The sequence below is a fragment of the Salvelinus alpinus genome, chromosome 7 (assembly GCF_045679555.1).
Source record: "Salvelinus alpinus chromosome 7, SLU_Salpinus.1, whole genome shotgun sequence".
NCBI lineage: Eukaryota > Metazoa > Chordata > Actinopteri > Salmoniformes > Salmonidae > Salvelinus > Salvelinus alpinus.
Genome location: NC_092092.1, coordinates 65450947 through 65476364, shown reverse-complemented (window position 1 = coordinate 65476364; position 25418 = coordinate 65450947). Strand labels below are relative to the sequence as shown.

General features: G+C 41.7%; 1 protein-coding gene across 18 annotated transcripts; it reads right to left on the bottom strand.

The window, feature by feature from the left end:
* Window positions 1–302: 302 nt before the first annotated feature.
* Window positions 303–24959, bottom strand: LOC139581485 (casein kinase I-like). 18 transcript variants are annotated; one of them, XR_011676225.1, is made up of 12 exons: window positions 24153–24889; window positions 23614–23720; window positions 15321–15447; window positions 15006–15104; window positions 12657–12740; window positions 10126–10265; window positions 9100–9187; window positions 8071–8145; window positions 7435–7541; window positions 6924–7072; window positions 6250–6348; window positions 1367–2181 (listed from the first exon to the last, which is right to left on the bottom strand). XR_011676225.1 is itself a non-coding variant. In XM_071411282.1 (11 exons), the coding sequence occupies exons 1-11, from the start codon at window positions 24273–24275 to the stop codon at window positions 2174–2176; spliced, it is 1107 nt and encodes a 368-aa protein (XP_071267383.1). In that variant the 5' UTR covers window positions 24276–24889; the 3' UTR covers window positions 303–2173. The 18 variants fall into 18 exon arrangements, 8 of the variants coding, with proteins under 8 accessions (XP_071267383.1, XP_071267384.1, XP_071267390.1 ...); XR_011676227.1 differs by having other exon boundaries at window positions 6250–6327; XR_011676228.1 differs by having other exon boundaries at window positions 6960–7072.
* Between the last annotated feature and the right edge of the window lie 459 nt (window positions 24960–25418).

The window sequence follows — 25418 nt, the reverse complement described above, 5'->3', positions numbered from 1 at the left end:
GGGAGGTTTAGTCTAATACAGATGTCCATTTTTACTTGAAATACTCCCATTTCCATGCTGTGGGGGGGAGGGAAATACCTTCTGTTGCATTGCACTTTGCTCCTAAACCTATTGTGTAGTTCTCGCATTCCTTCTCAGTTGTCCCACTAACCCTTGACACTTACTCCCATTGTCCCACAAGTGCATAATGAGGCATATGAGTCTCATACAGAAGACTTACTGCTAGGCCAGATTCTTCTTTGCTTTGGGCAGTTTTATTTAGAGTTGATGAGGTGTAGATAATTAAACGATTTTCCACGACAGCCATTTGAAGCCATTTTAATATTTACAGATATAAATCCTGGAAGATTTTTTTCAAAACACCACCACAAGCACCTACAACTACCCACCAACCCAACAACATCATTTACCAGGAACTGCTTTTTCTAGATTACAGCAATACCTTTTTAGACCATTTCCACAAATGTGTCCCTTTGTCTAGAGCAATCTGAGTCTGATATCTTTGAACAAAAGTCTTTCCTTATCTATCCCCAATCCTGCCGATGTCTCCAGTTTCCAAATGCTTACAATACTAAGGTTGTGTGGTAGTCAACAGGTAAATGTGTAAAGACAAGCAAATGGAAAGCAAAAAATGCTTATTTTTTCTTCTTCAACAGCCATTATCATCCAGGCATAAGGCAGAAGTCCGTGTGTTCTTCAAATTACAGACTGGGACAGTGGTGCTGACAAGTCATTTGAATTTATTCTGACATGCTAAAAGGGAATAAATTACACTTTTATAGAACGTCCAGCTGTAAAATAGCTAATGCTGGGTCAGGGGGTATAATGTGTGGGGGACGGGACAAACAGCCCCTGGTGTGCATCTGTTGTGACTACAGGCTGACTGAAATCCAAATGGTTCTTGCCTTACAAGACTCAAAGTATATAAAAAAAAAGAAACCCTCCAACACTTTCTTCGCAATAAAAAAAAAATGAAAATTAGGAAACGGTTGCTACTCTAAGCAGCAGCAATATGTAGTTGCAGAGAGAAAGACCCAGAGTATTTTACGACAGGATCTGCTTCCCCTTAGAAAGTAACAAAAACACCCTTTCCCCAAAAGTATCAATTCAATACAGGGAAAGACAACTATAAAACTGAAAAAAACGTTCTGATAAAAAAGTGTGTATATATATATATAAATTATAACAGGAAGGGCGGGTGGAGTGAGCACGTTTGTCTGTCTCAAAAACGGAACATTGAGGCCATCCATAATAGCAATTACATGAAACAAAAACATTTTCAAAATAAATTCATTGATGCATAATTTTTTCTAAGCAATTTACAAACAGGTTTAGTCAAGTGGTGCCTAATTTATAATGAATATGCTTTTGTGGAGTTCATATTTTTTATTCGTTGTTTGAGACTTCAGAAGTACAATATTAATACAGCGTTCTAAAGAGAAACCTAGTGTTTTCATCTTCACATTAGAAGCTCTTCTAGCACATATCTGCAGGCAGAATCTTAATTACCTTTTTTATGAAAACAAAATAAATCCAATGTTTGCTTAGTAAATACCCAGGATTCATTCATAACAAAGGAAACAGTTTCAGATTACATCTTTCATTTTGCTTGAGGATGAGGGAAAAAAGTTGAATAAGGAAGAGAAAATGGTTGTTTCAAATGTTCAATCTGACTGACGTGTGTCTGGGTCATCATGCCACACTCGGTGACAGAGGGAATGGGGGCAAAGCTGCTCTGACAGGCAGCCATGAGGTGAGGGAGGCACCCAAACAGCAGCTCTCAGAGGGAGAAAGTATCAAGGGGAAAGTATTGGCAGGTGCACAAACATCCGCAGTGAGCCAACCATTTCTTAGTTTTCCGTTTTGAAGAAACAAAAAATCTTCAGGGGCAGGACAATAGAGAAGGCTACAGCTTCGGAAAATTCCATACCAAGCCTGCTTTCGGTGTGGATATAGTATATACATAACAATATATAGATATATGCAGAGCATGTTATCTATATAGAGCGATTACATATATAGTATATGGAAGGAAAGTTCTTTTAACAGGAAAAAAGGGTTGCCCACAATGCCTGGCAGGTTCTGGTGAATTTGATCCTGGATGCCGGGGTGTGATTGGAAGGCAAATCCTGCTACGGCCACTCTGCTCTGCTTCCTTTCATCGTCTTACTGCTCAGAAGCCTGCAAGACAAACGAAGAGACAGAGAGAGGCCATAGGTTACACATCAAAGTAGAACAGGTTATCAAACAGGGTTGAGTGACTGCTATAAACAAGGCCAACTAAGTCACTGCAGTTTTCCATCCCTGTAACATAAAAAGTGCCCAGTCACCAGTCCCACTCTGCAGCAAAGCTGGGACCTGCTGCTGCAGAGTGCCTGAGATGGGGGAATCAAACATTTATGGAGCCTTTACTCTGAGCCTCCTGTAATGAAAATATTAACCACCGCTTCAGCTTAAAAGGTTCACAACTAGCACAGGAGACAACAGCAGCTGTGTAGTGTACCAGGGAGTGGGTATAGATGTTCACAACTAGCACAGGAGACAACAGCAGCTGTGTAGTGTACCAGGGAGTGGGTATAGATGTTCACAACTAGCACAGGAGACAACAGCAGCTGTGTAGTGTACCAGGGAGTGGGTATAGATGTTCACAACTAGCACAGGAGACAACAGCAGCTGTGTAGTGTACCAGGGAGTGGGTATAGATGTTCACAACTAGCACAGGAGACAACAGCAGCTGTGTAGTGTACCAGGGAGTGGGTATAGATGTTCACAACTAGCACAGGAGACAACAGCAGCTGTGTAGTGTACCAGGGAGTGGGTATAGATGTTCACAACTAGCACAGGAGACAACAGCAGCTGTGTAGTGTACCAGGGAGTGGGTATAGATGTTCACAACTAGCACAGGAGACAACAGCAGCTGTGTAGTGTACCAGGGAGTGGGTATAGATGTTCACAACTAGCACAGGAGACAACAGCAGCTGTGTAGTGTACCAGGGAGTGGGTATAGATGTTCACAACTAGCACAGGAGACAACAGCAGCTGTGTAGTGTACCAGGGAGTGGGTATAGATGTTCACAACTAGCACAGGAGACAACAGCAGCTGTGTAGTGTACCAGGGAGTGGGTACAGACAGAAAGACACTAGTGGAACGGTCATGAAGGAAACAATGCAGCTTATCAATAAACCTATTTGAAAGGGCAATGTTACACAGAGATCAAACAAAAACACCTTTAAAAAGACAAATAGGGATGTGGCCTGCTTATGTGAGCCACACTTCCTTCATACTTGTCTGCAGTGGAAGGTAACCTTTACAGACAGCCATTAACCAAAGACATGCAGCAATTGGCCTTTAGAGAGGCGTCAATCCACAGGACAGAAACATGGGCACAACAATCCTAAAAGATGTGAGGATTCCTTCATCTTTCTTATGGGCTCCTACAATCTTGTCTTCCTCAAGCAAGCCTTCACACATTGATGATGCATGCCGAGCCTCATCCAGTGGGTTTAAATGAGTGCAGTGCAAGTCGGGACATGATCTCAACAGATCTGAGTGATTTGAGAAGCATTTTTGACAAGCTCTCACGAGCCACCTTCCGCTACAGCTGTACCCTCCAATGTGGTTTGACTCAAAGGAAAGGTAGTTTTGCTGCAGGGATGACATGGGAGGGTGTCTACAGAGAGTCAGAGGATTAATCCACCATGCAAATAAGCAAAAGTAATGGGTCTTAATTACACATGAAATGGTCTGCAGCTTTCGCTCAATGTGAATCGTTGGTTCAATTCAAAACCTAACACGGATCTGCGGATGTTCCTGGCGTTTTAAGTGTCTGGAGGGGCCAGCTGATGCAAAAGACAAGTCTCACTCTCAGGGGTGAAAGGGCAGCGCAATCCTCCATATGCAAACCATTAACAGATCAAACCTCTTCTAATATAGCAAATAGCCTTTAGGAGACGTCACAGCAACATGGCGATGATATTTAGGCCTTAGACACTAAAGACCAAGCGATCATCAAAATGTTTTGAGAGTATAGCTGGGTTAACGGAGTTTGCTTTGAGCGTTGGCTACTTGTGTTTGCCTGATTATGTCAACGTGGCTTGCTCTAAACAAATATCATATAATACAAGGCCATTGGGCAAAACATGAGGGCTGAAATGCAAACTCACATTAACAACGTTTCCATTGTTACAAGGCTAAGTGTGGCCAAGTCAAACTGGTATCCAAGAAACCAGCAAGTTCTTTCAAGCTTCAATAAGCCAGAGCTCAGCTATTTAAATTTCTGGCTGTGGGTACTCAGCACCTTCACTGGCAGTGTTATCTTAAATGGACAGCTAGCAGGAGAGAACACTAACCACCAGACCAAGAAATAACATGTCCTTTTCTATACATCTTCAAAACAAAAACACGGGGGGAAAAATCTGGGGGTCCATTTACAAAGGTAATTTTTTGATCAGTTCCAGAGGAAAAACTTCGATCTCTCCACGCCTGCATGAAAGGCACATAAAGCAGAGCTCAACTGTGCTGCAGGCTACTGTGTGCATGGAGTCCACATACTAAAACAGACACCGTGTACACAATGGATTAGACCAATACCACGTCATCAGCAAAATCATATTTATAACTAGCCCCTCACAGCACTTGTTCAGTGCCATCATGTGGGATGTTCCTTGAAAGAGAGGGGAGAGGGGCATAGAGAGTCCTCGTGCTTTGATTTCCTATTCATATTTAATGGATTTCAAAGCTCTTCTTGGCAGTGAAGACACAGCACTGGTATAAGTCGGGCCAACAGAGGGGCCAAAAATGATTTGCCTGACGTCACCGAGAGAAAACATCTAATCCAACAAAAAACTGTAACCCGCAGTAAATATAAGTCACAGGAAGCCCTGTTCGAAACACGGTTTAACCAACAATACGTCACACAAACAAAATGGTAGAGGAGCATAAAATGTAATGTGCTAATAAGTCAGAGGGGCTGGCGTGCTGGGGAAGAGCAGGACCGATACACTGAGCCCTCTCAGGGGTGCCATCGAGGTCACGTCACCCATTTACATGGGCATTCTTCCTCCCCAATCAACCTGCATTCAAACCCAAAACATTTTGGTCTAATAAATACTTAATCCGATTGTGTACTGAGAATTTAATTCAGCCCTGCCTAAGATTTTGGAAGCAGGCACATATGGACTAATACACGTGGGAGGGAGGGCTTCATTTGAGTCCTCCATGCACTGAGGGCACAAACACATGGTGTGTGTGGAGCAGTGAGTTCTGGGCCAATGTGACAGCCATGGTTTAAAGGGCAACTGCACTTCCTGATTTGGCCTCATTTTAGATTTGGTTCATTAAGAAATGCTAGCGGCCATAACTGAATTCAAACGTGAGTTAGTTTCATGTGGGTGTTCGCAGGTGAGAAGAGTTTGCCAATTTATTTAGCCAATTAGATTCAGCCTGTTGGTGTGCGACCATGGCAAATTTGGTTAAACTTTGGATAGCCCATCTCTGGGGATAGTTAGGGACAGTCAATAAATTATACAATGCAAAATGGGACAACATTTTTATGTTGCACATCTTTTAGTTCTCATTAAATGCTTTCAATAATTGTATATGAATTTCTGCAATTTAGTTGGTTTAAAGTTTTTAAGTCATTGAAATTTGGAGTTCATCAACTTAAAAAAAATATTATCCCATTAACATTGTGTAATTTACTGATGGTCCTTAACTAACCCCATCGGGATATCGAATGTCATATTAAATTAACCATGTGCATTATGATCGGGTCGTGTGCAGCTGCGCTCTGAATTGATGATTACTTGGGTGCTGGCAGCTGTGGGTAGGATTAAAATAAACCCAACCCACGGAAAATGTTAAGGTACCCTTCATTATTTAACATACAATTATTTCCTATCATCTCTCAAATCTCAATTTTGGACAAGACTAAGACCAAAATTATCCTATTTACACTTTGTAGTGAATTTTGACACTATAATCAATGTTTGACTCATATCGATGCCACATACGCCATTTTGAAAACGATAAGTTGCATCTTAGGCGAAGTCGCTGTTTAATATGGGGTGGGGACAAATAAAACACCACCATGGTGGTTTTAAGTAAAAGGGGGCGAGGCATTAACTTGGTGTAAGCGTTCCTTTTACTACCAATACAGGTCAAGTGGAAGGCTGCTCTGCAATTTCATGCCAGAGATTACACACTTAAATGGGCTATTGCCTAATCCCTGTGGAAATCCTAGTCATCACCTGATGAAAACTGCTTCAGGTTTTTTGAAAAATTGGGTTGACTCTTCTGCCATCAACCCTGGGCACCCGGGATACCCTCTACGAGAGGGAGGGGAGAGACTGGAATTAAAAGAGGTCATTCAAGAGTCACATCACATGAGCACTAAAATTCACATGAACACAGGCAGCCATTTATTACCATGAACAATGGTCTCATACATGTGTGTGCAGTGTGTGGTTAGAATCTCACTCCCACTGTATCTGAGAGCATTACAATAAAGATTAACAAGTGTTAGATCCAGGAACAATGATTGCGAGAAATCAAGAGTCAATCGTACATCATTTAGAGAAGGGGTTAATTCAAGAGGGAAATCAATTTTAACATCCACAGAAGATAATAAAGCCACAACCATTTGTCCCAGAGAAGAATAAAAGACATTGGGGTACAAAGTTAGTAGTCAAATTTCCCAAGGACGTCTTTGCATCTGCAAGACAGACCAATTGAATTTCTCTTTATCTTTCAGGGGCCTCCTCGAACTAACACTGTTGTGTTGTTTGTGGTCTCATTAATCCGCTGGGAGAGAATGTTCCAAATCCATTTTTTTTTTCAAGCACTTTGAAGGGGGAACGAAAATAAAAGCAATTGGCGTCTCCATTTTTGCACTTGAAACGTCGCTTGGCTTTTTGCTACTAACCTTTCATGTTACTCTTGGGTTTGTCAGTTTGCTTGCCTGAGGGAGTTTGTGCCGGTTGCCCCTGTCCCCCTGAGGACGCAGCCTGCTGGGCTGCTTTCTGCTTCAGCATCGTCCAGTCAAACGTGTAGTCGTACTGGTGGTTCAAAGTCCTGGACAAACAGACACTTTCAGACATGCAGTCACACTGAGCTCACCTATATTCATCAACTTTTTACTGCTGCCAAAGGACAACTTGTTTTCAGCCTAAACATACATAAAAGCAGAAAGAGACTACATGAAAAACACAGGCCTAAAGAGGTTGCTCCTTTCACTGTTGTTTCATAAAGTACACTTCACTATTAACGTCTAGTACACCTTAAGGACTCCATATGCTTTACATGCAATGCAACCAAGTAATTTTTTCTGCCTCGTGGGTCTTGACAGTGAGAGAAACATGTGATTTGGTGCACGCGCATTTCAGCTCCCTTGGGGACAGAGAGGTTCATGTTAAAGGTTGAGAAATGACAAGCACCTGAAGAGAATGCGGAACAGCTGACGCAGGTACATGTAGTCAGGCGCCTCCTCGAACCGCAGCCCACGACAGTAGTTCAGGTACATGGCGAACTCTGCTGGGAAACCCTGGAAACAACCACAGGAAAGTAGGAAGGTTATCTATCGATCCATGCCCAACTGTCTGGCTTACGGTCATGTATACATTATTTACCATGACAGTCAGTGCCTAATAAACTACTCAGATGCGTTCTGGTAAGGCAAGTTACCGAAAGAAAAGAGCGGGCATGTTGCCCAAGTTAGTCCACAGCCTAATGCAAGGCATCAGGTTTAGCAGCACACTCTCTCAGCCAGCTACTTAAGTCTTTTAATGAGCAATGGCCATCATGCTTTCAGGTCCAAGGTGATGGATGCATAACAGCCACTATTTAAAGACTGGATTAGATTAGCGACACCAGCCAACATCTCTACTCTCATACGCTACGAGACAGCCTTTAGAACTCCTTCAAACAGGCTCGTACTTCACTGGCTGATGTGACTACTCAAGGACTTCCATAGTAAGCATCTACCTTTCTGACCCGGAGACCCCAAATAAAAATAGGACCAACTCAGTCCGCGGGTGGGCGTGCCAGGTTGATTCTTCTATGGTTTCACTCACCTTACACAACACCTCGACTGGAGTGGACATCTTCTTCTCGCTAATCTTCTCGTACTTCTGTTTCTTTGTGGCAGCCTGTGGAACATGTGGGCGAGAAATGAAAATGTTGTGCACCACAGTTTAACACTACCCTTTGCAATTTCTCATCACACACAAGTTTGTCACTGCCGGTGAGGTCAGTGGTCCATACAGAATGTAATGTATTAGTTTGGCCTGATGTGACTTACAGCACTGTGAAAGAGCCACCTAAAGGAAATATTCAGGAAAATGTTGGGACATTTGAAGAAGTTTTGTATTTTTCTCAGTAATACAAATGTGTACATAGTGTTTTGTGACCTAGCCTATCTTGATAGGCCGGGCAACTGGGGCTGTATGTATATGAAGAATGGCTTGGTTCTGTAGGTATGTACCTAACACCTTGCTGAGGACTTGAGTTTCTATCACTGTAGGCTGCCGTTCCATGTAATTACATTAACACACAGCACAGATCTCTCGTGTTCCCTATTTAACCCTTGTAGTGTCAGAAAAGGGGAAGGTGCATTATGCTGCAAATGCAAGTCTTGGTGACTTTACAAAAGCATAAAACTGAGTACACTCGAGGCACCCCATATCTCTGGAGGATTTATTAATTTTAAAAAAGGTATCTAGCTAAACCTTAGGGAAGTAGCTGACCTCAACACTACAACTTGAATGGAAAGTTAGGGGTCATCTACAAGACTAGCTAACATCCTGCATTGTACAAGGCATATTATGTAATGTTAAACAATTTAATTCCTGAAGTTGTCAGAGAATACAACTATAAAATAAAACATGCAAATCTGAATAAGTCATAAAAATTGTAAATAATCTGAAATCAAGTTATGGAGACAGCTGACAATCAGTTTATTTTATTGGGGGGGGGGGGGGGGGGGGGAATCTAGTAGCAGAATCATGTAGGAAAAGCTGTGGCGAGTGAGCAAGTTGGTTTCAATGTGAGTAGGTGAAATATGAACCACTTATATAGTGGACTGGGAGCCCTAGAGTACCTGCCTGGCCTACCTTTAGACCCTGCCAGGGCAGGCTGGTTCTGTTGAAGTACATCAGGACGTAGCCTAGCGACTCCATGTCATCTCGGCGACTGGAAACAAACAAGCAGAGACATTTGGCATTCAGCACGTAAAAAGGTAACATCACAGTTGGTTCAAGAGCAACACATTTGACATTAATCTCAAGGCCCTTTGTAATTGTAATGGCTAAGCTGTACACTAACTTTCAGACCAGTGACATAGCATTTAACTGGTAAAGTGCAAGCAGGCACTGTCATTGAATAATTCACTTGAATTAGAGGGTGGGATGTCTATCCTGTTACGGTGTTTCAACAGAAGGCAATCCTTTCCCACATATTTTGTTTTTGGAGCACGGGTCAGTAGAGAAGCCACATACGGTGTTTTTTTTATATCCCAACTGAATGCTTCAAATGACATGAAAACCAGCATTCATAAAAGGCCTGTTTAGACGGGAACAAAAGGATTTCTAGCCATGTTGAATTCTATCTTATTACGAAAGTCAATGCTCACAATGTATCAAAGGTTTTAAGAAAATTACTGCATGCTTACGTTGCTGTAATATGCAATACAAATAAAAACATGTAGTCTTGGACTTCCATGCCTACTGTACAGCTCAATGCAGAGTTTTGGTATTTAAGGGAAGCATGACTGGCTAAATCACACAGCCCTGTTTGTCAAAATTAGGATTCTGGGTCAGCCAAGCTTGTTGGTGGAGGCTAGATTCTAACGCGACCAATGAGTGCAGCTTGGTCATCATGAGGGCAAGTCCTTAGAGAGCCAGCTTGCAGCCCCAGCAGGAACACACAGTCGGAACATCAAAAGCTCCTTCATGCCACTCAAAAATGATCCCAATAAAGTGCAGAAAAGACACATTAACCTATATATTAAGCCCTAGGAATCCTATCACTCCGGCTGAAAGCGTGCAAACAATAAGGAGTGAGAAGAGAATATCCAGCGAAGGCTGAAATAGATTCCAGATGACTGTAGTTACTGGGTGGTGATCTCTTACCTCTGCTCGATGCCCAGGTGCGCGTTGATGCTGGCATAGCGTGCTGTGCCGGTGAGATTCTTGTCTTCTCGGTAGGGTATGTGCTGTCGTGTCCTGTTGTCCCGGTATTTTTTGGCCAGACCAAAGTCGATGAGGAACAACTGAAAGGATGGGGGAAAGAAAAAACATTTGACATTTTAGAAATATCCTGATTCACAGGGAACGATTGGCAAAATGGAGGCTGCCACTGTGCGAGATCATGGGTCTATTCTTCCAATTTCCTGCTCTGCTCCGTGTACCATTTTACTAGCGAGGCAGCCATCCTCAAGGCCCCTGCTTATTATCTATGAAAACTGTGCTGGCAGGATCAGGGAACACCCAGGGGTCAGAGTCAGATGGAATCTCTGCAGCAAACTCACGAAGGTTTTCATTCACTAATAGCTCGCCTGCTAACAGCTCTCCATGGTTGTTGAATTCCCCGGCCATCACAGTCTTGTCTCAGATCGGAATGATCTCATTTGTTGACTGCCTGCCATACTTCTCCACTCTACTGCCCACACACAACTGCAGGTTGCAGTCCCTGAGAGAGTGCCTCACCCAACAGAAGTTTTTCACTGAGGCAGCAGTGACCGACTGGCGGATCCACTCAGCCGTGCCTATGCTTGCTTGGCTCAGCTGGGGATTCAAACCTTATTTCCTCCCGTCTACGCCTATCGGAACGTTCTATTGTGACGCTTTGATCTGAAAAGTCAGGTCGGGAGGAAAGGCAGGTTCACACGCAACTATCCACTTGCCGTAAACTAAGGGAGTAACACTCCATTTTCCGCAGTATTCATTAACTTGCAACTTTGTCCTCTACCTTGATATACCTTCAGCTGGTGTTTAATAGCAACAACATTGCAGGCAGAATGAAATATTTCAGAGTCTATAAATACACAACGTAGCAAGGCCAGTGGCCACCCTAAATAGCATTTTCCAGTGTTCACAGAACAAAAGCAGGGGCTGGAGGAGCTTTCATTAAACCTGCAGAGCTGAAATATAAAATCAAGGAAGTGTTAAGTTGAAGTAAGCTGCTATTTGGTAAGACATTTGAACATTCACTGACTTCACCTAGGTCTAAATCCTTAAGAACTACATAAATGGTTGTTTTTTTTATGTGAAAATAAGCCAACCATTACAGCACTTGCATGAGCAATGCGTACAGTCGAAGGATTGCTGAAACTTAGCTTCATCATTTGAACCATCAGTAGAAATGTAACCTATTTGAGAATGTGGTCCAAATACACAATCAATCCAATGTGTGGAGGACAATTTCACAAAAAAAGACCTGTTCTGATGAAAAGCATCCCATGTTCTTCTCCATCTGCTAATATTCAAGGTCATTGTGAATGGGGGGTCAGTTACCTTGTAAAAGATACTTCAACATCAGAACTGTATCTGACAAGCCAATGACTTTCAAAATAGGCTACATGTTGGTTTCAACTCTAACATGCCGAGTCACTCCATTTCTTAGAATTTTGGTTCTTAGTTCAATCTTCAACAACATACCATTACCTGAACATTCACAATCGTCTCAAAAAGCAACCATAGACTTCACAGGCCCACCCTAACCAACGAAACTGTGAAACAAAGCACCTAGATACTTTTAAAAGTCAAAGTATGTTTCATCAGAAGATTTTCAGACTGAGGGTTCTGGTTGCAAAGCCATACTAGTAATTAACCTTCAAGGAGTCTAGTTCTCTTCCCCTTTGAAAAACAGGAACTGAAAAATGTTGAACTCTAGGTCTGCTAATCTGCGAGCAAACATAAGTTAACCACACCCGTCTGCCTTGCTGGTCCCCGATCTGGCTTTTCAGGTCCTACATTTTCCAAGCATTACTTTTTTTCAGCTCATCATGGGTCGGCAGGTTGCCTAGTGGTTAGAGCGTTGGGCCAGTAACCGAAAGGTTGCTGGATCAGAATCTGCCCCTGAACAAGGCAGTTAACCCACTGTAATGCTACATGCAGGTCACCAAGTAGCTACAGTACTGCTGAGCCGACAAAATATCTGTAGGAATTTAAGAAAATTGCCCTCAACTCAATGTTGGCTCATTTTGGCTAACACACATGTTCCTGTGTTGACATATCCTGAAACCCCAAAAGAGATAATCATTTGTGAAACCAAAAGAAATATAAATCATCTGTTTAACTGGCAAGTAAATCTCAAGAAACAGCACCAAGGAAATGGAAAAGAAACCAAAATATAAAATTAGCCTGGTGGGCGCCGTGACGACTTCAAATGAGGAGCACGTCCTCCTCAAAAAATCCGATAGCATATTCCACTACTAGTCACCATATGTCCTTCATCCACCTAAACACAGATCCCTGCAATCTGGAGTAGGTGTTCATCTCTAGATTTGTTTAGCATGTGTGTCTGGTTTAATGCCAATATGGTGTTCACCAAATTAATGAAATAAAAAAGTAGTACTCCTTCTAAATGGATAAAATAAACTCCAAAAGAAAAAAGCAAACAGAATTTGGGGGAGTATTAAGAGGCGGTTGTAGTTTCAGACCTGGTTTAATCCTGAGAAAGATGGGTCCTGAGAAGAACTAACAGCCAAGCTTCTTTTCCTCTTCCCCACTGGAGATTCCAAACACTGAACAAATAGAGGGTGCAGTGCATCAAATAGGATTGCTGACAATCCCACAAGGCCAGCGCAGACAGGCAACACCAAGGCTCAGAAAAAGAATGGGAGGAGAGGGAGGAGAAGGGGAAGAGAAAGCCCAAGGCCATCCTTCATCCACCAGCAAAGCATGAGCTAAAATCAGAGAGGAGTCTGTGGTAGGACTTCCTAGGAGTTAGCCTGGGCTTAGATGCAAGTCAGTATTTAGGCTAGGTAGATGGGGGCGGGAGGGAGATGTCCTGCAGGATATGCAGTCCACACTGCAATACCAATTTCAGTCGTAGAGGCAGAATTGAAGACAAAATAACGTCCCAATCCCGATGTTATTCATGTAAAAAAAAAAAACTAGTATTTCCAAGCCTGTTTTGCATTTTTGACTTTGCATTGGCTTTTTGATATTCCAGCATTTAATGCTAGCAGTGGCCACAGTATAATTGCTTTGTACCATAATCATCCTACAAATTTGGACCAACAGTCTGCCTGAGTGCAGAACACAATACGCAGTTGACTGACTGGCACAACTAGGGTTAAAAGAGAATTCAAATAATGAAGGCCATTCCCTAACATGGGTACTCATTTAGCAATAACGCATGAAAAAGCTTTGAAAAATGCAGCCACCCAACCCACCACCTCCTTGAGATCTCACAGGAAGCAATGGGTCCCCCAATTTTTATTTTTTTAATTATCCTGAAACGGGTTATAAACAGTAGACACCTTCAGTAAGGAAGAGGGTAGAATACTTTGGCAGACTTTGGAAAAGCCCAATCTGGCAATTAGCAGCTCTACAGCGCCAAACAGAGGAAAAGCGTGCAGTACAAGAAAGAAGCATGAACTAATCTGCATGTAGCCGTCAATACATAGAGTAGATTTAGTACAGCTGCGAGAAACGCGTAACAGGACAGCCTTTGTGATAGAGGCTCTTGATTAGAGGATTTCTATAGAGCAGCCCTGGACAAAGCAACAAAACAAGCGGAGTATCACTCTCCAAACCATAGAGAAGAAGCTAGTGTTGGTGCAGTGTTCACATGCAATCTATTAAGACGGGGGATTAAGGTTAAGGTTTAACAATTGCTCTTTGGCAGAGATATATTTTCACCAATGAAGCCATGTCCAAATGAAGACTATTTCAGAAACACACTTCCTGAATTAAAGGCAACCACCCTATTGGGCACAAGCTAAGGGGTATATAAGCACCATTGTAAAACAGCAGATAGGAAGCAGAATGCAAAGTGAGTTCAGGTGAAGAGAAAGGCAGTTGATTTAAACATGAGGATAGAGTGGGGATCGCAAAAGCTACTGCTATGCCAGTCTTCCCATCTATTGAGTTCAGTGTCAGAACTTGCAATCCAAAAGGATTGTATGCGCACCCTTTATAATGTTGTTCAATTTCAGTAAATAAACAAAGTGAAAATTTCATGTGTATGAAAAAAATAAAATACGCTTTAGGCTGGCATTCACACAGACACACAATGGTAAACACTTATTCCAGACAGCACTGCCAAAAATTGTAATACAGGCTTCAATGCTTGAATACCCAAAAGGTACCGTTTCATTTTGATTAGACTAGTCTGATGAGTTTATATCACGTAGTACTAACGATAGCCACAGCTGGTGTGGATAGGTCCGTGTTAAAACACACATCATGCTTTAACTTTGCCAAATGTTGCCTGTCTGCAAGGGCTCAAAATAGTGAGTTATTTAAAAACAAAATACAAATCAGGCAACTTGAGATACAGTTTGTATATGAAAAAAGAATCAAAAACGCCTTAACATTATTTTCTGCAAAGGGGAAAGAATGAATGGGATTACACATCATGCAGAAACCTTTTTGTAGTCCTGTCTAAGATCTCAAACAGATCCACACCTATGATGCTGTCTAAGAGGGCCTGTATTACCTGATTGTAAAAGTACCTAAATGTGACTAACAAAACAATTCCATCCACATAACAAGTGTACTAAACCAACCACAAACAATTACCCTTGAAAATGTCCATTACCAGGACATGAAGCCTATTCAAATATATATATATATTTTTAAATCACATTGACCTCACTGAGGATTAGATAGTCAATATTTCCACCAAAAAATACATGAAACCAGCAAAAGAAGATGGTTCTATTAACAATACGGGCTACTTGTATCACTTCACACAATGGTGTATAAAATAAAAGTGAAACTAGGTAAGAGATTCACTCCACTTACTGCATCTCAGGAGGGGGAAACTGCTGAAAGCTTACCTTGTTACAGTGACGGCCAATACCCATTAAAAAGTTGTCTGGCTTGATATCTCTGTGAATGAAGTTCTTTGTGTGCACATACTCGATTCTGCTGATCATCTGTGGGGAAAACGCCTGTCAATCAGCTAACACAGAACTTCAAAATAGACTGGTCTTCTAAGTCCATTTTCAAACGTTTCATAAGAATGAGAAATGTACAAGTAATATTCTCCCTTTGGCAAATACAGAATTAATGTTTGTTTTTTTTGTAACCAGACAATGTTAAGCAAAGGGCCAAAGTGGAAGATAAAGAGCATTGATTAAATGGAGTTTTACCTGGTCTGCGAGCATTAGTACAGTTTTCATTGTGAACCTGCGCGAGCAGAAGTTGAAGAGGTCTTCCAGACTAGGTCCCAGCAGGTCCATCACTAGGACATTGTAGTCCTTTTCTTGGCCATACCACCTGCAAGACAGCACCAGCCATGCATCAATATTCATAACCATAAAATGTTATTTCAGTGTTGTCTTAAGTAAAACTTTACATAGCAATTGCATAGTAATTTATTAGGCCTATGTAAAATAACCGGTAATGCAACAGTTATGTGTGGTCAAATCTCATATTTCAATACCAGAGGCAAAAATGTATGTGGAGGTTGAACTTTAGTCTTTAGGCCAAAACCTGTTTGTATGGAGGTCATAATAACACCATCCCAAACCCTAAGACTCCAGTGAGTTATTAAGGGAGGCCTCATCTATCATTAACAGAGATGATTCTTTTTTTTTTTAGGCTGGCCTGACAATAGTTAAAGCAGGGCTCTTCAACCCTGTTCCTGGAGAGCTACCATCCTGTAGGTTCACTCCAACCACAATCTAGCGCACCTGATTCTAATAATTAACTGGTTGATAAGTCAAATCAGGTTAGTTACAACTGGGGTTGGAGCAAAAAACCTACATGAGGGTAGCTCTCTAGGAACAGGGTTCGAAAGCCCAGAGTTAGAGTCGGTCTAATCCTCACAGCTCTGACATTCGAGGTCAAAGAGACTCCCAACACTTCTCCAGTACACTGCCAGGCCAGCAGTCGCCAGGCAACCATCTTGTCCAAGATTCCACTAAACAAAGAGGTATTGTGTGGGAATGATGTACTGCAAGAGTCCACACAGCCATTTTGCTACTCTGACAGATCTTGTTTGCGGAATTAGCTACGGGTGTGGTTAGTCAATAACACTTTCACAAGACCGTCCATGGTGGCAGCAAAGAAATTGCACTTTGAATAAAGTAAACCGTTCCAAACTCTGCATTTCTACGAGCTTACACACCCCCAGGACACACACTCCCAAGCACAAGCGTAACAGCCAACATGTGGCAGCCAAAAAGTATGGTGCTAGAATTTGGTAGGTCTATGCAAAGCTCTCGAATGTATGGTCGATAGGCTGATGGTCGGCCGAGATTTTTAGTCTAGCAGTGACAAATATATATTTGAAAAATTGTATGGCACACGAGACACCTGTCTGATTCAGGTGTGTCTGAGTGGACTAATCCATTGCAGAGGCAGTGGGTATGGCACACCAGTAGTACATTTACAGTTACTTATCATAAATTATAAACCACAGTGTTTGTTTGGTTACGGTAATTTCTGTTAATGCATTCAACACATTATTATTACAGTCTCACCGTTGTCATTGTATGAGTGGACACATTGTTTGCAAAGCACACAACCTAGCCTACACTTGTGAGAAAAAGTTTGGGTTTATTATTTCATTCAATTTACGAGTTGTCAATTTATTAAATTGTCTTTTGTTTGGCGCGTTCCTGTCAATCTTCTAAGGACACGCACGTGATTACGCATAGAAGTAGACCTAGGCTACCTGGCCTACGTGCAAATGTAGGTCTATAAATGTTCCCATTTGGGGATCTGATACCATTTCTGATTGAAAAGCTCCAGTGATGGTGAGTTAAGACAGTTATTTTTTCTTTGCCTCAAACAGCAAGTAAACGGTCTGTATTTACATCCACTGAGAAACATCATAGTTCCCTAACATAGCCTATTGAAAAATCTTTCCAGCTCTCCCCTTTTACATAACCACTCAGCATGAAAGGGGGGGAAAAAACATGTCATGCTTTGATCCAGGGGAAACGTCATAAAATAGACCAACCTGATTACTTCTTATGCCTTGCGCAAATAGCCGACAGCTGTGTGTCTGTCTGGAGCTCACTGGCACGGGAAACTGAGGTCCCAGAATATTTTATACAATGTTGTAAGTTTGCTAGCACTAGCTTCTGGCTGGACTAAGTTAATAGTTGATACAATGTTTCTAGTTCCTTGAAAATATTTGTTTTCTTCTGTTTAGGCTACACTGATTCATTATTAAATCACAGTGCCTAAAGCATCTGAAAAGCTCAGTAGCCTACATACAGTTGATTTTATTCAAACCGGGTGTCTATATATGGAAAAATACACCTTTGAAAAATTTGGGCAATTGAACAGGTGACTCTCGGTCGACACTGCGATAGACAATTCAGATGCAGAACAATTTAAACCTGCCAATCTTTAGAATGCAAAACAAGAAGAAAAAAAATCAATATGCTAATGAAGCAAGTGGCGTGACATCTTGAAGGTAGTATCCTCCTACATTTGAGAATGTCAAATAGAGGGTTGACAGTCAAAAAATAGCTTGTGAATACAAAGATAATCCTGGCAGATCTGGGTAAACTCAATTCTTTACTCAAACCTCACCATAGAAATATAATTGTACAGACAATGTACAGTTGCGGCCAAATATATTGGACCCTTGCACTTTTCTTAAATAGTTCCATAGTTCTAAAATAAGCTGAAATAAAAAATAAAAAAACTGGAGAAATATGGGCATAATATATCAGTGTAAACCCCGGCTGCTTTAGAGACAATCCAAAATGTAACTACAAAGGAAACTAAATTAAGGAAAGAAACAAGTCATTAACCGATAGGCCTAGCATTTTTTAAGGTGGAATTTTAAAAAGAGCAGAGTTTCATAATCTCAATGGACCCAAGAGAAAATGCATAAGCACAAGACTTCCCTTTGTTGATTATGCCGCGTTCACGTCATGTCGGAAACAAGGGACCTCCGACTTAAAATGAACTTAAGTTATTTGCGTAGGGCTTCCTATTAGTTGATTGTGGGAAGGCTTGTTCAGCAGGTTCTTCTGGCTTTGACAAAGTTCCATGAGTTCTTTCACTCTCTCAGCTAGTTCCTACAGTAACCTTCCCAAACATCCTAAAACAACTCAATTCAAAAGCACTATATAGCTCCTGACACTACCAACTGAGCCTCAAAGCCTGCACTGCACATTAATGTACAATTCACACTCATGTACCAATAATTCTGAAATGGCCTTGAGCCCTTTGAGATGCCCAAGAGAAGAAGTCACCTGCCTGGGTAACACCCAGTATCTGCTGGAGGTACCAGCTGATAAACAGCTTTCAGTTGTGCAAATTAGAAATCACCAACGCCCTACTTACCTACCAACAGCCAATGGCTTGGCATATCCATGACTAGAGTTACCCAACACAAAATGGGTCTTATCTGTACACGGTACGTAGCTAAGTAACAGAATGCAGCTCTAGAGATTAGGTTACCAGTAAGCCACCATGCCTTGGTCAACAAGCATCGCCTTAGTTTGAATATACCAACACACAGTTGGCTACGTTTCAAGTGGACTTCATCTGTTGATGGTCTTCTTTACTAAAGAGGAAGTTGGACTATCTGGGGCTGCAGGCAGCCTAGTGGTTAAGAGCATTGTGTCCTTGAGCAAGGCACTTAAACCTAATTGCTCCTGTAAGTCAGTCTGGATAAGAGCATCTGCTAAATTACAACAAAAAAATAAAAATGTTTGCACAAGCTCCCTACGCAGGTAATAATGGAATTATTTTAAATCTCAATAACTTGGCTCTACAACCCTTCAGTCAATTAAGTAGTGCCATTTTTCCAGAATATTTGCACTTAAGTTTATAACCACTGGCTCTAGTCTAATATCCCTTTCATACACAGACCAAAATACCACTAATAAACCACGCCTGCATTTTTATACCAGCTTTTTCAAACATCTGAAAGCGGTAAAAAAATCATGGAAAAATAAGCCACCTAAAGACCTAGTCATGATTCCTGCAATTTCACAGACCCTGTAACCAAAATACAAGTACTGATCTGTGTGAATGGTTCTCTGCTTTTTAGCAGGTCAATTCATAAATTGTGTTTAACACCTCCCTAATTAAAAATTGTTTAACACGTCCCTAATTTTAAATGCAAACAGCCGCATGGTTAACCAACACCCCCACTTTGCCAGTTACACCACGATATGTATAAAAGGGGTAGGTATACCTGCAAATATGCTAAACAATGGGCTGTTTGAAAGGGGGTCATAAACATGGCCTTGTATTGTTTACATGTAACATCACATATTCTGCCTGAAATGGGTATAAGTAGGTCTAATTAAAATGTGATGAAAATAGGAGAGGGGGAAAAGCATTGGAGAACTTTCCAAATTGAAACTTCCAACTCTCGTTGTGGAAAGAAAATGTCAGGTGAGTTGCATAACAGAAAGGTCCCTAGACAGGTGCACCAGCCACATGCTGATGTACCTGAACACAAACAATTGGCTATGAGAGTACAGAACCTGGAGAGAATAGCAGATAAAATAGTGTGGCAGCCCCAACATTTCTAGTCTAAATTGTTCTAGTTGGGTAGTGCATATTATTCAACAATGTATACATACAATGTATACATACATAGAGCCCTTTGACCTTTTCCCACATTGTGTTACGTTAGAGCCTTATTCAAAAATGTATTTCATATCCCCCCCCCCCCCCCAAGCTACACACAATACTCTATAGACAAAGGAAAAACGGGTTTAGAAATGTTTGCACATTTGTTAAAAATAAAAACCATAAATCACATAACTATTCAGAACCTTTTTACTCAGTACTTTGTTGAAGCAATTTTGGCAGCAATTACAGCTTCAAGTCTTCTTGGGTATGACGCTACAAGCTTGGCACACCTGTATTTGGGGAGTTACTCCCATTCCTCTCTGCAGATCTTCTCAAGCTCTGTCAGGTTGGATGGAGAGCGTTGCTGCACATTAGGCCACTCAAGAACATTCCGAGACTTGTCCCAAAGCCGAGACTTGTCCCAAAGCCTGCTTTGTGCTTAGGGTCATTGTTCTCTTGGAAGATGAGCCATCGCCCCAAGTTGGAGGTCCTGAGCGCTCTGGAGCAGGATTTCATCAAGGATCTCCCTATACTGGGCCTCCCGGGTGGCCCAGTGGTCTAAGGCACTGCATCTAAGGCACTGCAACGCAGTGCCACCAGAGACTCTGGGTTCGAGCCCAGAAACAATTGGTCTAGCGTCGTCCGGGTAGGGAGGGTTTGGCCGGCAGGGATATCCTTGTCTCATCACGCACTAGCAACTCCTGTGGCGGGCCGGGCGCAGTGCACGCTAGATGTACGGTGTTAACTCTGACATATTGGTGCGGCTGGCTGGGTTGGGATGGATGCGCGCTGTGTTAAGAAGCAGTGCGGCTTGGTTGGGTTGTGTTTCGGAGGACGCATGGCTCTCGACCTTCCCCTCCCGACCTTCCCGAGTCCGTGCGGGAGTTGTCCTGGTGTCCTTTAGTAGTGGTTTCTTTGCAGCAATTTGACCATGAAGGCCTGATTCATAGTCTCCTCTGAACAGTTGATGTTGAGATGTGTTTGTTACTTGTACTCTGTGAAGCATTTATTTGGGCTACAATTTCTGAGGCTGGAAACTCTAATGATCTTATACTCTGCAGCAGAAGTAACTTTGGGTCTTCCATTCCTGTGGCGGTCCTCCGTTCACCTACAGCGCGTCTCACAAAGACACAGTAGTTGGAACCAAAAATCTCCAATTTGGACATCTGCTGCAGTGGATGAGTTGATTAGAGTTAACTGCACCTTAGATTGCAGCCCAAATAAATGCTTCACAGAGTTTCAAGTAACAGACACATCTCAACATCAACTGTTCAGAGGAGACTATGAATCAGGCCTTCATGGTCAAATTGCTGCAAAGAAACCACTACCAAAGGACACCAATAAGAAGAGACTTGCTCAGGCCAAGAAACACAAGAAATGGACATTAGACTGGTGGAAAATTGTCCTTTGGTCTAGAGTCCAAATTGGAGATTTCTGGTTCCAACTGCCGTGTCTTTGTGAGACGCGCTGTGGGTGAACGGATGATCTCCACACGCTTATTTCCCACCGGAAAGCATGGAGGTGGTGGTGTGATGGTGCTTTGCTGGTGACACTGATTTATTTCAAATTCAAGGCACACTTGACCAGCATAGCTACCACAGCATTCTGCAGTGAAACACCATCCCATCTAGTTTGGGCTTAGTGAGACTATCATTTGTTTTTCAACAGGACAATGACCCAACACACCTACAGGTTGTGTAAGTGCTATTCTACCAAGGAGAGTGATGGAGTGCTACATCAGATGATCTGGCCTCCACAATCCCCCGACCTCAACCAAATTGAGATGGTTTGGGATGAGTCGGACCGCAGAGTGAAGGAAAAGCAGCCAACAAGTGCTCAGCATATGTGGGAACTCCTTCAAGACGGTGGGAAAAGCATTCCAGATGGAGCTGGTTGAGAGAATGCCAAGAGTGTGCAAAGTATACCCCCCTACCTTGTCACCACACAACTGATTGGCTCAAACATATTAAAATATTGCACAAATTAACATTTAAGGCACACCTGTTAATTGAAATGCATTCCAGGTGACTATCCCATGAAGCTGGTTGAGAGAATGCCAAGAGTGTGCAAAGCTGTCAAGGCAAAGGGTGGCTATTTGAAGAATCTCAAATATAACATACATTTATTTAACACTTTTTTGATTACTACATGATTCCATTTGTGTTATTTCATAGTTATGATGTCTTCACTATTATTCTACAATGTAGAAAAGAGGAAAAATAAGGAAAAATCCTTGAATGAGGTTCTAAATCTTTTGACCAGTAGTGTATATCTGTAAATTAACCAATGAAATAAAGCCACACCCAGCCATGATTACAGACACCTGTGTGTCCTTTGAAACTATATAAACTGGTGACCAGCAGTGTTTGTCATTATACCCTGATGAAGACAAGCTTGTCTGTTGAAACGTTGGTAATTAAATAAAAAAATGTTTTACTTTTATTTAACCAAGTAAAACCCATTGAGGTTAGAAACATATTTTACGAGGGCGACCTGGCAAAAAAGCAAAAGGGAAATAGCAGCATGTACATAAATTACAGAAAAATACAAAATATTCTCATAAGACAAAGTGTCACAAGTTGCAGATACAATTGAAGATTAGAAACAACTGCGTCTATCACAAACCGTGTTGCCTGTTTTTAGACTGTTCGACAAGGGCACTAAATCTCTCAACTTAAATATATTTTGAAGCATGTTCCAGGATGAAGGAGCATTATTGCATCTGAGCTCCTAGTGTGCGTCTCTCCTTTTCTTTTTCAAGTGTTCTACCCTAGCCAGCACCTCGCCTAAACAGGTGTGCGTTTCTTTCGCCTCCACACAATCTTATATAGCCACATACATATTGCACATTTCCCTACATTCAGTACGCTATTGAATATAGGAGAAATGTGCAATATGTATTATGTATGTGGCTATTTGAGAAGTGCACAATGTGTACGTTGGGTAAGGTTTAATGAATGTATTATGCTGAATGTGTAATGTACAGTGTCTATTTTGTAAACAGTAGTACTGTGTCCAATAATTTTTACCTTGGGGACATTAAAATTGATCCTATCATCTTTGATGGCTTTCGTATCCTTATGTCCCTTTTCCAAGTCAAATGCAAACAAGTGGTGTATCTTGTCACAACACCATAAAACAATTGTGTATCACTGATAATATCGATAACTTATAAGTCAACTGGGTAATTATGACCCTAACTCGGTTGTTTTAAACGTGCACAGCCAGTTTACAGCCTGCCTGCCTCGAGTATTAATTTCACCAATGTGTCAGTGAACTAACCCATTACCCAAGTCCTACTCTACATATTGCCCTATAACTCATGAAATCTAAAATAAACTAATTGTAGGTGTTTAACGAGAGAGAGATATGGTCCTACTTCATCGTTGAAGTCACCTTGAGACAAAAGCAATAGGCCCAGATAGCTAGTTGTTTTCGCTAGTGCTGAGCCGCCATTTTCTAACAGGGAAGGAAGACATGTTGGAACAAACAATAAAAGAGGAGCGGCCATTTCCAGCACACCGATTTTTTTTCGCGGCCTGGTGATTTTTTTGCATGTTAAAACTAGAACAGTGTACACATTGGTGAAAATCTACATGGCTCATGAAGGATTGGTCATTAGAATAATATTAACGTTAAAAGGGAATGTATGTGGAACGTTTTCATAAGCAAAGATCAAGGAAAATCATGAAGCCATGGCGATTAAAGCTAACAAATGCCAGCTAACGTTAACTAGCTTAACTTACCAACTACAACTGGCATATGGAAGTAAACCAGACATGTTTGCATGAGTAATGTAACTGTACAAATATTGTACAATTAGCTATGACTTTTCTCCACATACATCTCCGATATTAAACTGTCCAAAATAATGAAAATGTATATTACCTTATGTGTGGGATTCCAACTCCTCCTTGTAATATTTTGTACAGCTTGCTTTCATATAACAACTGTGGGTGTCTGGCTTTCTGAGATTCCAATTTTACAGCTACCTCCTGGAAAACAAAATGATCAGTAAGTTAGCTAACGTAGTCGTCCACCTAGTTAGTAACACTTTAGACTAGTCACGTTAGCAAGGCAGCGTTTAGTTATTAACGTTAACTAGGTGCTTTAGTTTAAGATACATCAATTCAATCGTAATTTACTAGGTACAACAAATGTGTTATTTCTAAGTTACGAACGTTAAGTAGTTCGTTGCACGTTTTATTGTGGGCAATATCGACAAGTATCTTAGATGACAGTTAGCTAGCTAGGCTAACGTTAGCTGGGTATTCATTGAGCATCGTTGGCCAACATTTCAGCTAACTTAGCTAGCTAACGTTAGGAAGGCTAACTAAGCAATCTGCTGTTCAATCTTGTAGTCGGCTTGGCTGTTGGTTAACAGCGAACAATTAGTTACCCACTACTTTAATGGTTATTAACGTTACCTCTCCATTTGTGATGTTGATCGCCAGGTATATATCACCAAATGATCCAGATCCAATTTTTCTGACAAGTTTGTATTTTCCACCGACAATGAATTCGGCTTTTGAGCCGCTGCTGCTTGCCATATCCTCAAAATCACGAGCAACCCCAATCAGTTTAAAATAGTTTTCTCTGGGACTGCTCCGTCGGTCCCCCTACTTGGCCAGCTCGTTATCAGAACATATCGTGAACATACAATCCTGGTTGGTCGTGTGCTATGTACTTGAAACAATGTAATGTTAACGAAATAGGACAGACTTCGTTTATTCTCATGCGTTATTCACTAGCTAACTAGTAAAAAAAAAACATACAAAATAAACCCAACACATATCACGAAAAAGGCCAAACAATTATTCTGAAAACACTTCTACTGTGCCGTGTTTGTCCGTCGCCCAGTGCCTCGTCGCTAGCCCGCTAGCGTCGAGCTATCGAAATGACACCAGTGGTACTGCGAAGCACCGTTCGATAATCTGTTTGTACCACCTCCGCGAGGGGCAATATTGTTCTTGTTTGTCAAATTTTCGATGAAAGTTACAGCTTTTATGTGATTCTCCTTTGTTCGTATTATATTTTACGGAAACCTAGGGTCGCTGCTTTCCTTCAAAGCGCAACCCACTCACTCCGCCATTTTCTTGTCACTACTCCACAAAAATCCACCGTCCGTCTCGAGGTGATTACCTAGCTAGCTTAGCTTCAGAACAAGGCGCAGGCGGGCGCGAGGAACACTGGGGGGCGCGAGCGCAGAGGACGCCTTGTGACGTTTTGAATTTGCGCTTACGAAAGAGAGCCTTGCCTAGTAAGTGCGCGTGAGAAAAATAAAGAAACAGTTTAGCATATTACAACGTTCAATGTATGCATTGTAATTAGTGTGCAAGATATCGAGTACTTTCCACTGATGTTTTCAGATCAAAAGCCGCACTCTACCTTTTCATCTAACGTTCGGGACACATTTAAAATCTAAGCGAATGTTATGCCATGGATCATATAGCCAAAGCCTATGCGTTGGGACTTGACATTAGAGAACCCATTTTTAACAAATGTCGGTTTAATTTTGGTGACAGTTGTTTCTACATAGGCTACTATACTGACAGCGTCATTGTATTAAGTGTCACCAGTGTTACAACGGTTCACTGGTGCCATCTATTGCCTCACTGACTCAGATCTTTTTAGCTGACGCATTCCATCTCTTACAACGCCTGGATAGGTATTTTACATATCAGCTAATCACA

Bases quoted from the DNA above. Each gene is read 5' to 3' on its own strand.
- LOC139581485 (XM_071411282.1), bottom strand. From the start codon at position 24,275: ATGGCAAGCAGCAGCGGCTCAAAAGCCGAATTCATTGTCGGTGGAAAA. The intron at 15,448-23,613 runs GTAATATACATT...GCTGTCTTGCAG, and splicing joins GTTGGAATCCCACACATAAG to GTGGTATGGCCAAGAAAAGG. The intron at 8,146-9,099 runs GCAGGTACTCTA...CATGTTCCACAG, and splicing joins AGGGTCTAAAGGTAGGCCAG to GCTGCCACAAAGAAACAGAA.